Source organism: Coregonus lavaretus (genome assembly GCF_964263955.1).
Source record: "Coregonus lavaretus genome assembly, chromosome: 16".
NCBI classification, from domain to species: domain Eukaryota; kingdom Metazoa; phylum Chordata; class Actinopteri; order Salmoniformes; family Salmonidae; genus Coregonus; species Coregonus lavaretus.
In genome coordinates this window covers 22,592,382-22,604,858 of record NC_140003.1, presented here as the reverse complement: position 1 = coordinate 22,604,858, position 12,477 = coordinate 22,592,382, and the positions used below count along the sequence as shown (strand labels likewise).

Here is a 12,477-nt window from a genome sequence, read left to right as displayed (position 1 = left end):
ACCCTAAGCATGATGGGATGTTAATTGCTTAATTAACTCAGGAACCACACCTTTGTGGAAGCACCTGCTATCAATATACTTTGTATCCCTCATTTACTCAAGTGTTCCCATTATTTTGGCATCTACCTGTATGTAGCTGTTGTTAGTTTATATATTTTATAACAATTGAATTACTCTTTCTGAGTGTGTCTGTAGCCAGCTGTCTATTCAGCTGTCTATTAACCATACCTGCTCTCAGTCTCTATTTCCCTCCTCTATGGTTCTCTGCAGCAAGTCTTGGACAGGGTGAGTCGTATGACCCAGGGGGACCTAGTCATGTCTATGGACCAGCTGCTCACCAAGCCTCGACTGGGAACCTGCCAAAAATTCTACCTACACTCCTTCCAGCTGGCCAGCAGTGAGGGGAAACGACTCTGTCCTCAACTTCCTGCCTTCAGCTACTTTTAGTCTACATCTTAAATCTCTACTTCTTAGATATTGAAAGCCATTCATAAAACTTACTTCACTTAAATAATCCAACACATGAAACATACTGCAACCAGGTGCTTTCATTCACAACTTCCTCCCTCCTAGTCTAGACTTACCTCCAGGCTCCTCCTTCTGACTCCCCTGAGTGCCACAGCACAACTGTGTAATATGTTCTCCTCTCTCCCCTTCTGCTCTCTCTGTGACAGATGAGTTGAAGTCTCTGATGTTCTTTGAGGGCTGCTCTCCCCAGCTGGGCTGTACCATAAAGCTTCGCGGGGCGTCTGAGTACGAGCTGGCCAGGGTTAAAGATATCATCATCCTCATGGTGTGTGTGGCCTACCACTCCCAGCTAGAGATATCCTTTCTCATGGATGAGTTCGCCATGCCTCCCAGCCTGGCCAAGACCAACTCCTTCCCCTGTCTCCTGGAGAGCACTACCGTCGAGGAGGAGGAGGAGAGCCAGGGCGAGAACCAGGAAAATGGGACCGAACAGAGCACCCTCTCCCAGGGAGGAGAGACTGTGCTGGGGGAGAAGGAGGAGGAGGAGGAGAAGCCTTCCCTTCGGAAATCTGTATCAGAGTCCTCCTCGCCTAAAGATGTCAATGGTGTAAAAGTAAACAAAAACCACTTCCTGTCCTCCTCTTCCTCCCTGGGGGCCGAGGGGCTGGAGTCAGCAGAGGTCATGACCTCCACGCCATTGTCCAATCGCCCGGTGCTGCAACCTCCAGTGTCCCCACCCTATCTCATTGATGACCTGGAGGAGTTGGCAGATGAGATTGGGCCGGGGAAGGGGGAGACTGAGGGGGGGAGCGGGTCGGGGGTTCTGGGGAGGGGTGAGTCGCGGGAGGAAAGCTCGGGTTCGGAGACGCCCCCCAGGCTGTTCAGAGACCCCCTGCAGGATGACACAGGGCTGTTTGTCACAGAGCAGGTGAGGGGAAAAACGGATTAAGGCTATAGACAGAAACACGTTGGTTTTAATAATAAAGAAGCATTTTGAAATTAGTTTCCATTGTCCTCCAAGAGTGTCCAACAATATCCTCTTCTGTTTTGCCACCGAGCAGGTGGCCTCGACGGACGACCGTCTCAAGACACTTACGGCAGGCTTCAAACAGGAGCTGAAGGACATCATCCTTTGTATCTCCCCATTCATCACCTTCACAGAGCCCTTCCTCCTCACGCCTGCTGGCCTACGCTGCCCCAGCAGAGACTACTTTCCTGAAAAGGTCTGTTGGTTTACATTCACTGAAGGTTTTTCAACCTTTTTTCTATCAAATCGCTCAATGTAGTTCAGTAATGTACAATAGAATATTAGATCATCAGTTTATGTGACTTTCAGTTCCTCTGTACTCAGTTGTTGGTTATAGTGGAGATGTCTACAAAAATGTTTGTTGTAATGCAAATGCATTACGCACATTTCATAACACTTAAGTGCTGGGCGAATGATCCAATAAGATATTTTCATATTTGAGATTTAACATACTAGTTCCTTGTGCAGGTGTACCTCTCTCCGCTGCTCAACAAGGACTTCAAAGAACTAGACTGTCGACGTAAGCGACAACTCCTCAAAGACTCCGCCCCGTCAGGTGGAGGCATCGCAACCGGAGGCCATCCCCCCCGCCCCATCCAGGTGTTACCCTCCCACCACCTTACCAGCGCCCGCATCGCAGAGCAGCTGGGCAGCAGCCAGGACCTGGCCAAGATGCTGGCAGACTACCGTGCCCAGGGGGGCCGCCTCCGACAGGAGGCAGACCCCTTCACCCAGCCCCTAACCCAGCCACCAGTCCTGGAGGCTCCACCGCCCAAGCACCCCGTCAAGGCTGATAGTGAGGACGAGAAGCCAGCGGGACAGAACGACATGACCTGGGCCTCCAAGGTGAGACATGGCGAGGTAGTTAGTACGTCCACACACCACAATATAGGAGCTGGATGGCACAGAGGAGGGAGACAGATCTCCAACAGTCTCTCTGATGTATCTGTGGAGTTATTGTTCTGATGTGTGTGTATATTGAGTGTTTTTCCATTACAGACAACCTAATGTTAACATCTCCCTTAGCCAGTGCTAGTTTACTGATCAGTGTGTTCTATTGATGAGCACACCATCTCACTCACTCTACAGAGATATTAGGTGAGGTCTGAAGAGGTGAAGTGCGCTCTTGTATTGTAAAGCATATGTGCTTGTTGTTGTTGTTGACCACCATTACTTCTCTGTGTTTTTAGCTGGACTGCCTGAACCCGGTGAACCACCAGAGACTGTGTGTTCTGTTCAGCAGCTCCTCAGCCCAGTCCAACAACGCCCCCAACCCCTGCGTCAGTCCCTGGTAAACCCCACTCAACCCTGGTGGTCTTCAATTCAATACAACTTTATTTATCCCCTTAGGGGCAATACAGAAATCTTGTGAACCCGCTGTGAAAGACCAGATGACTGAACTCTGAAAGGTCAGCTATTCACAAATACTTATTTGTTCTCAACAGGATTGTCACGATGGAGTTCTACGGAAAGAATGACCTCACACTAGGAATATTCCTGGAGAGATACTGTTTCAGGTGAGGGGAAAACGATCAGAACCTGACAAATTATTTGATTGAATTTACAATAAAATATTTTACGATAAAATGTGTCATTGATATGTAATAAAATGTAACTCAATGAAGCCCCTCTTCTTTGCCCTGCCGTGTCTGTCTGTCTGTCTGTCTGTGTGTGTCTGTGTATGCATGATCTAGGCCATCCTATCAGTGCCCCAGTATGTTCTGTGAGACTCCCATGGTGCACCATGTGCGGCGGTTTGTCCATGGCAGTGGCTGTGTTCAGATCGTACTGAAGGAGCTGGACTCTCCTGTGCCTGGATACCAACACACCATCCTCAACTACTCCTGGTGCCGCATATGCAAACAGGTACAGTAACTTGTTAATCTGTGTTTTCTTATCTGTTCCATCACTACCCCCAGGAGTGCACGTTTGCTCTATAGCTAGCACACCTAATTGTTTGCTTTAGTTAATAGCAGGCTCACCTAGTTCAACTAATCAAATGCTTGCTAATCAGATGTGCCAGTTTTTCGCTAGAGCAAAAAGCTGCTGTCCAGGTCTGCTTAGCTTCTATCGCTCACACAGCTTTGATCCTTGGATTCTACTCTGTCTTTCTAGGTGACTCCTGTGGTGCCCCTGTCCAATGACTCGTGGTCCATGTCCTTTGCTAAGTACCTGGAACTGAGGTTCTATGGTCACCAGTATACCAGGAGGGCTAATGCTGAGCCCTGTGGCCACTCCATCCACAAAGACTACCACCAGTACTTCTCCTACAACCAGATGGTGGCCTCATTCAGGTGGGAAACACAGTCCAGGGCTTTGATTTTCATCCATCCAACCGGCCATCCATTCATCCAGCCATACATCTATCCATCATTTATCATTCTTACAATTTTTTGTTACCATTTTTGCATCAATTCAAAATCTTCAAATGACCTATTATTTGTATAACACTGGAAAGACAAAATCTCCTGTAGAATTCAGATAAATATCACTAGAGGTATTATTAGTGTAGTAAACTGTATATGCCCATGCCATTCCACTTGTCTAACCCCCAGCTACATCTCAGTGAGACTGCTGGAGATCTGCCTCCCTCCTCCTAAGATCTTCATCAGGAACCAGGGGCCCTCCAAGGGCAGCATGCAGCAGGACCTCAAGGACTTCTCACAGAAGTAACTGTCTACCTGTTGTCTGTCTACCATGGCCTTAAGTAGCCTGGTCCCAGATCTGTTTGTGCTGTATAGCTGAGTCCTATGGTTATTGTCCTCTGTGAGTGGGCAAGACGGCACAAACAGATCTGGGACCAGGCTCCAACTGAAGAATCTAGTTTGACTAGTTTTTACCTTCTATCTAGTTCTGACCAGTCCTTTTCCATTATCTCCCTCTCTTCCCTCTTGTCAGGGTGAATCAGGTGTACCTGGCCATAGAGGACCGCCTCACCTCCCTGAAGACGGACACCTTCAGCAAGACACGCGAGGAGAAGATGGAGGACCTGTTTGCACAGAAAGACGTAGGTTCCTCCTCGAAGGGTGGGAGCTACACTCCAAATATGTCTCATTATGTGTATGTATAGTGCAGTGGAGGCTGATGTTGCATCAGTGTCGTCACTGTAAATCGGAGGATGGGCTCATTGTAATGGATTGAATGGAACGGTATCAAACACATGGTTTCCATCAGTTTCCTTTGTGTGTGTGTTCAGATGGAGGAGGCAGAGCTGCGTAGCTGGATAGAGAAGCTGCAGGCTCGTCTCCAGGCCTGTGGTAGTGACTCTCCCCAGCAGCTCCAGACTGTAGTGGAGTCAGTGGTAGTGAAGAAACAGAGCCTGTGTGAAACACTGCAGTCCTGGAACAGCAGGTGAGAACACTGACATCGGAGCAGCTTTTAATGTTAGGGGCGGTTTCCTAGACACAAATAAAGCCTAGTCTTTGACTAAGAAGCACTTTCAATGGATGAATCTCCAATAAACAAGCTTTTTAGTCTAGTACTAGGATTCATTTTTGTCTAGGAAACTGGTCCTTAGGGCTGAATTCTAACTTGGGATCAGACTTTCACATCAATTGATTGATGTCAGTGGGAGATCTCATATCATGAATTTGTTGAACCATTTAACCTCCAGGCTGCAGGACCTGTTCCAGCAGGAGAAGGGCAGGAAGCGTCTGTCTGTCCCAGCTAGCCCTGGGAGACACAGACAGACAGACGACAGCAAGGTCAGTGCAGTATATACCTGATAGAATTCAGATGATAGGAAGCACTTAGTATATGATAAGCACTTAGTGTATCATAATGGATGGAATGTTACGTTTTTTATTTTGTTTAACAGACAAGTGCTCTGGAGTCCTCTCCACGCAACCCCTCCCCTGTGGTACAAAACGGTGACAAAGGTGAGGGGAGTTGTTCAGCTATTAGTCAGAATGCTATAGTACTTCTCTCATTGGTGGACAGTAGTTGATGGGCATGTCTGTTATTTTCTTGACAGAGGACCGTCACCTCTCTGCCCTGCCCTCCAGCTCTGGGTCGTCATTGCTAACATTACCGTCACCAGGAGAACCAGGCTCAGAACCCCTCTCGTCTGGACCGTCCTTCCCTGACCAGGACTCCGTCAGCATCCCAGAGGGTGAACACATACACATACACACACACACACACACACACACACACACACACACACACACCTGTAGACACACACACAACCCCCCACATACGCTTACCATTCACTTTCTGTAGATCTACAGTATGTATCTAAAAACAGACCTCTCCGGTCCCTAACTCATTCTCATTGTCTCCTAGATGTGTTTGATGGACACCTGTTGGGCTCCAACGACAGCCAGGTGAAAGAGAAGTCCACCATGAAGGCCATTCTAGCCAACCTGCTGCCAGGAAACAGTTACAACCCCATCCCATTCCCATTGTGAGTACAGTATGCCTTCACCTCTGAATAAGCTTTTTGCCTGTAGTATAAATTGATTAATGATCAGCCATATAAGATGGCATTTGATATAAATGCCAATGCTATATTGAGCCCTGTTCATTTTCTTACTTTGTTGTAATGTTTAGCTTGAAACCCAGTTTTTACGGGAAAAATCACCAATACCCTTGAGCAAAGCACTTAACCCCTAACCTGCTCCAGAGCACTGCGCTGCTCTGCCGCTGACCCTGTGCTGTTGTGTTGTTTTGTGGTGGGGCTGGGCACTGTGAAAGCCAAAATAACAAATGTCTGTTGTATCCAGGGGTCAGAACCCAAATTATTTTCCAATCGTTTCGTTCTGAACAGAACCATCTTTTTTTGGGGTTCCGTTCCACAGTTCCAATCAGCAAAATAAATTCTGAACCGGTTCGAACCCCAAAAAAGTCATGGTTTATATCATTCCTTTCTGTTCCTTTTTAAACCTCTGAAATATATATATATTTTTTTACATCTAGCACAACATTACATTTCTTCACCAGTAGATACAGCAGCTTGCTATGGAGCGGGCAAGCTATGTACATGCATTGGACAGACAAGTGGAGTGTAGGGTTCGACATGCGGGTGAGGAGAGCACTGGGCATGAATCGCTGGGCATCTTGTTGTTATGACATGCATTATCTGAATTAGGCCCACAAATTATACCTACGGAGGAGAGGCTTCTATGAGGAAACTTTGAAAGTCGTTGAACTTCAGAGAGTTAGTTTAACTGACGTTGGACCAGAGCTAGCCCTTGATCACGACTCTCAGTTCCATTCCATTACCGCTTGCTGTAAAGTCAGGAGCTACAGTAGACTATGCATGCTTCAGAGGGAGAGGCAGGTAGCCTACACACACACTGGCAAAGATGTTCAGCTGGCAGGCAGGCAGTCTCTGGAATACATTTCTGAGTGACAGTGAGGCCTATGCAGAGGTGCTTTGTTGCGTTTTTTGTGGGACTAGAAAAAAATGCCTGGAATGTCAAAGAATGCTATTAACCTGTTCCCAAGCTTTTAAAATAAAACAACAGTATACAGTGAGGGACAAAAGTATTTGATCCCCTGCTAATTTTGTACGTTTTCCCACTGACAAAGACATGATCAGTCTATAATTTTAATGGTAGGTTTATTTGAAAAGTGAGAGACAGAATAACAACAAAAAAATCCAGAAAAACGCATGTAAAAAATGTGAATTATGAATTATGAATTGATTTGCATTTTAATGAGGGAAATAAGTATTTGACCCCTTTGCAAAACATGACTTAGTACTTGGTGGCAAAACCCTTGTTGGCAATCACAGAGGTCAGACGTTTCTTGTAGTTGGCCACCAGGTTTGCACACATCTCAGGAGGGATTTTGTCCCACTCCTCTTTGCAGATCTTCTCCAAGTCATTAAGGTTTCGAGCCTGACGTTTGGCAACTCGAACCTTCAGCTCCCTCCACAGATTTTCTATGGGATTATGGTCTGGAGACTGGCTAGGCCACTCCAGGACCTTAATGTACTTCTTCTTGAGCCACTCCTTTGTTGCCTTGGCCGTGTGTTTTGGGTCATTGTCATGCTGGAATACCACCCATCCAAGACCCATTTTCAATGCCCTGGCTGAGGGTAGGAGGTTCTAACCCAAGATTTGACGGTACATGGCGCCGTCCATCGTCCCTTTGATGCGGTGAAGTTGTCCTGTCCCCTTAGCAGAAAAACACCCCCAAAGCATAATGTTTCCACCTCCATGTTTGACGGTGGGGATGGTGTTCTTGGGGTCATAGGCAGCATTCCTCCTCCTCCAAACACGGCGAGTTGAGTTGATGCCAAAGAGCTCAATTTTGGTCTCATCTGACCACAACACTTTCACCCAGTTCTCCTCTGAATCATTCAGATGTTCATTGGCAAACTTCATACGGGCCTGTATATGTGCTTTCTTGAGCAGGGGGACCTTGCGGGCGCTGCAGGATTTCAGTCCTTCACGGCGTAGTGTGTTACCAATTGTTTTCTTGGTGACTATGGTCCTAGCTGCCTTGAGATCATTGACAAGATCCTCCTGTGTAGTTCTGGGCTGATTCCTCACCGTTCTCATGATCATTGCAACTCCACGAGGTGAGATCTTGCATGGAGCCCCAGGCCGAGGGAGATTGACAGTTATTTTGTGTGTCTTCCATTTGCGAATACTCGCACCAACTGTTGTCACCTTCTCACCAAGCTGCTTGGCGATGGTCTTGTAGCCTATTCCAGCCTTGTGTAGGTCTACAATCGTGTCCCTGACATCCTGGGAGAGCTCGTTGGTCTTGGCCATGGTGGAGAGTTTGGAATCTGATTGATTGCTTCTGTGGACAGGTGTCTTTTATACAGGTAACAAGCTAAGATTAGGAGCACTCCCTTTAAGAGTGTGCTCCTAATCTCAGCTCGTTACCTGTATAAAAGACACCTGGGAGCCAGAAATCTTTCTGATTGAGAGGGGGTCAAATACTTATTTCCCTCATTAAAATGCAAATCAATTTATAACATTTGTGACATGCGTTTTTCTGGATTTTGTTGGTGTTATTCTGTCTCTCACTGTTCAAATAAACCTAGCATTAAAATTATAGACTGATAATTTATTTGTCAGTGGGCAAACGTACAAAATCAGCAGGGGATGAAATACTTTTTTCCCTCACTGTATATCACTTTCGTTCTCGGTTCTGTTCTTCGAAAATTGTCTTTGTTTTCCTGTTTTCAGTTCTGTTCCCTAAATCGGTTCCAACCCCTGGTTGTATCCTCTGTATAATGGACAGATAAATAGTGTTGTATTATTTACTATTGAGCCCTGTACGTTTTCTGACGTTGTTGTGATCTTTGTTTGTTAGTGACCCAGACAAGCATTACCTGATGTATGAGCATGAAAGAGTGCCCATAGCCGTGTGTGAGAGAGAACCCAGCTCCATCATCGCATTCGCTCTCAGGTAACCGCTCCTCTCCATTTCTTCTCCATTCTCTGCACGTCTTACACTCACTGATGTGTTATGTTGTCTTGTTGTTGTTCTAAAGTTATTATCATTATAGTTATGTTGTTCTAATGTTATTTTAATGACCTCTGCCTAACCTCTAGCTGTAAGGAGTATAAGACCGCTCTGGATGAGCTGTCAAAGACAACGGTGAAGGCAGGAGGCGAGGATACCACCCAAACCATCAGGTACACACACACACTGCTGATGATGACTGTGTGTATGTTACCTGATGTATAATGCCTTGTCTCATCCTGTCTGTGTGCAGCTCTGGAGAGAGCCGGGCCAAGAACAGCCCAGCCAAGCCCAATGAGACATCCTCCTCCCAGATGGGTCTGGGCCGCAGCAGCATGGACTCTGACCCTCTCAGTGAGTAGTGGATACTCAGGGTCAACGGGCAATATGGGAGGGGGGTGCTAGAAAGTCTTGCATTTTTACCTAAGTTCAGCTCTGTTCTAATGTGCAATATGTTTCTGGCATTCCTAGCATCTTTTTCTTTTGCTTTGAACAGAAGATGCAGACATAGGAGACAAGCATAAGAAGTCAGCAGGAAACCCTCATATCGAATTACGTGAGTGTTTCTCATTGGATTTATGTGCCTTTTGGGATGGCGTTACCTGTGAAGTGCTTAGCCCGCAAACTTACTCTCAATAACAAGCATAGGGCCTAGTCAGTAACCTCTCGCTCTCTCTTCTCTCTGTCTCTCTCAAGAGTTCTCTGACGCCAATGCTAAGTTCTACTGCAGGATTTACTATGCAGAGGAGTTCCACAAGATGAGAGAGGAGATCATGGCGAGTACGGAGGACGACTTTGTCCGCTCACTCTCCCACTGCGTCAACTGGCAGGCCCGCGGCGGCAAGTCTGGGGCCGTCTTCTACGCCACAGAAGGTGACCGTCAACACCAGAGTCATATTGTTTTATTTAACTTGTATTTACCAGGAAGTCCTATTTAGGGCAAGATAACGCCTTTAAATATGTGCAGTCCATGTTACCCGCCTGTAGTGCTATTTATTTGTCTGTAGTGGTAATACCTGTTGCTCTCGCTCTCTCTGTCCCTCCCCCTCTCTCTCTTTCTCCCTCCCTCCCTCAGATGACCGGTTCATCCTGAAGCAGATGCCCAGACTAGAGGTTCAGTCCTTTCTGGACTTTGCCCCTCATTACTTCACCTACATCACCGGAGCTGTGCAGCAGAAGGTAAACTACACTAACTACACTACCCATATAGTTACATTGACTTAAATAGATAAATATGAACTATTTTGGTGATAAAAGTCGTATCTACATTTGCCTTGCTTATAAAGTAATCTATTCGTCCAGATAATTAATTTAATTTGAGGAAATTAGATTTATTAAATGTTTTTCAAGGAGCTGTGTTATTGTCTGTGATGGATGGTTATAGATTACAACACATTCCTATCCTAAACCCCCTGTCTGTCCCACAGCGACCCACTGCCCTGGCTAAGATCCTGGGTGTGTACCGGATCGGCTACAAAAACTCCCAGAACAACTCAGAGAAGAAGCTGGATCTGCTGGTCATGGAGAACCTGTTCTATGGCAGGAAGATGGCCCAGGTGTTCGACCTCAAGGGTTCTCTGAGGAACCGCAACGTCAAGACCGACTCTGGGAAGGAGAGCTGTGAGGTGAGCATGGCGCTAGGCTAGCAACACTGGGTCGTGGGTTCGATTCCCACTGAGACCACTCATACAAAACAAATGTATGCACTGACTATACTGTAAGTTGCTTTGTTTATTTATGCATTTATCTTTATTTGACCAGGTATGTCATTGAGAACACGTTCTCTTTTGAAATAACAACCTTTGGATAAAAGCATCAGCTAAATGGCATACATTATTCTATATTAGGTGGTTCTGCTGGATGAGAACCTACTGAAGCTGGTCCATGACAACCCTCTGTACATCAGAGCCCATTGCAAGGCCATCCTGAGGGCGGCCATACACAGTGATGCCTACTTCCTGTCTAGTCACCTGATCATAGACTACTCTCTGTTAGTTGGACGAGACGACGCCACAGACCAGCTGGTGGTGGGAATCATAGGTGAGGGAAAAGCATTAATATCCCTCTTCAAACGTTCAAATTTAATTTAATTGGCTGTATTTATAAAACAAACATTCCTCCCATTGTATCAGATTACATTCGGACATTCACATGGGACAAGAAGCTGGAGATGGTGGTGAAATCCACAGGGATCCTGGGGGGGCAAGGTAATTCATCATCTGTCTGTCCGACACTAACACCTCATTCCCCCTACGTTAGTCCTTGAAGTCTATTTTAAGATTGCGCTCTTTCACATTTAGCTTTGAGATCTCTAGTAGTTTAAAAAAATATATATATCTAAAGACCTTTTGATTTCTTCCTGTAAATGAAAAGCGCTATACAAATAAAATGTGTTATTAATATGGTGTATTTTGTGTCGCGCTCACAGGTAAGATGCCCACGGTGGTGTCCCCGGAGCTGTACCGATCCCGTTTCTGTGAGGCCATGGACAAATACTTCCTCATGGTGCCTGACCACTGGACAGGTCTGGGGGTCAACTGCTAACTGACACCAGGGAGCTAGCCTGAGTCCCAGATCTGTTTGTGTCGTCTAGCCAATTACTATGTCATTGTCACGGCACGTTTGGCAAGACAGCATAAACGGATCTGTGACTTAGCTGCTAGCTACAGAACACATGGGCATCAGTTACCAGGGTGGACAGGAGACCACAATGCAGAAAAACCCTTAGCCCTATAAGGAACCATAAAAGCACACTGGATGGATTGATGGATGAAGACGGAATAGAATAGAAGAAGAGTAATGAAAAAAGATGGCTGTAATGCAAAGGAAAGCATGGCCAGTGTACAACGACTCAATCATTCCATAATAATAGTATCTACCACAGACAGAGCTGCATAACCGTTATATCAGCCTGTAAACGAGTGACTCTTCAGTATTATTGGAAGTCATGACTGGGCCCTAATAACAGGCCAGAGTTTATCCTGGCATGGAAAGGAAAGAACTCCCGTCCCTATCATGACATTATTTCCCTGAGGGGATTAATGACCTTGAAGTACCAAGATGTCCAACTGTTTCACGAGGACACAGTGAGATAGCACTGAAAAACAAATCTTACTTGGTGGTCCTAGTTTGGTGAACAAATTAATCGATGTGATGTAAAAGTTTGTAAATGTACAGAGATTATGTAATTAAAGATTATTAACACTGATTTCACAATGTTTTAAACCTGTGTCAATGAGATGTTTTGTTTGTCCTCCCATCTTGTAAAACTACATAGATGAGGATAGAAAGTTATTGTTCATCAAATCAAATTTTACTTATCACATGTCCAGAATAGACTGTAGTCTACCGGTATGTTGACTCCTTACACACTTAAATACAAGCTAGTTTATGTAGAGGTGTTTGAGGGTTCCAAGACTGAAATGGAGGATCCATTCTCAGGTAAGCATTAGATACCCAAAACATAAGTAATGTTTGTTTGTCAACTTGGTATCAAATAGGAAAGTACAGACACACAGCACTAAATTAAAACAGATTTTTATATTATAATTGTA

At 45.7% G+C, this 12,477-nt stretch overlaps 1 protein-coding gene across 4 annotated transcripts in view; it reads left to right on the top strand.

Moving 5' to 3' along the window:
- Positions 1–12,136, top strand: part of LOC311144089 (1-phosphatidylinositol 3-phosphate 5-kinase-like) — a 37,807-nt gene extending 25,671 nt beyond the window's left edge. For all 4 annotated transcript variants that reach the window (XM_084180054.1, XM_084180053.1, XM_084180052.1 and 1 more), the window contains 25 exons: positions 271–397; positions 675–1,396; positions 1,530–1,691; positions 1,964–2,341; positions 2,686–2,786; positions 2,941–3,012; positions 3,190–3,361; positions 3,611–3,789; positions 4,051–4,164; positions 4,394–4,502; positions 4,692–4,846; positions 5,109–5,199; positions 5,313–5,373; positions 5,469–5,606; positions 5,780–5,900; positions 8,771–8,866; positions 9,013–9,096; positions 9,177–9,277; positions 9,420–9,479; positions 9,620–9,796; positions 9,999–10,102; positions 10,351–10,548; positions 10,771–10,963; positions 11,056–11,130; positions 11,352–12,136. In XM_084180054.1, the coding sequence (XP_084036180.1) occupies positions 271–397; positions 675–1,396; positions 1,530–1,691; positions 1,964–2,341; positions 2,686–2,786; positions 2,941–3,012; positions 3,190–3,361; positions 3,611–3,789; positions 4,051–4,164; positions 4,394–4,502; positions 4,692–4,846; positions 5,109–5,199; positions 5,313–5,373; positions 5,469–5,606; positions 5,780–5,900; positions 8,771–8,866; positions 9,013–9,096; positions 9,177–9,277; positions 9,420–9,479; positions 9,620–9,796; positions 9,999–10,102; positions 10,351–10,548; positions 10,771–10,963; positions 11,056–11,130; positions 11,352–11,467 (3,906 nt within the window). In that variant the 3' untranslated portion in view covers positions 11,468–12,136. The remainder of the gene's footprint in view (positions 1–270; positions 398–674; positions 1,397–1,529; positions 1,692–1,963; positions 2,342–2,685; positions 2,787–2,940; positions 3,013–3,189; positions 3,362–3,610; positions 3,790–4,050; positions 4,165–4,393; positions 4,503–4,691; positions 4,847–5,108; positions 5,200–5,312; positions 5,374–5,468; positions 5,607–5,779; positions 5,901–8,770; positions 8,867–9,012; positions 9,097–9,176; positions 9,278–9,419; positions 9,480–9,619; positions 9,797–9,998; positions 10,103–10,350; positions 10,549–10,770; positions 10,964–11,055; positions 11,131–11,351) is intronic.
- The last annotated feature ends 341 nt before the right edge of the window (positions 12,137–12,477 follow it).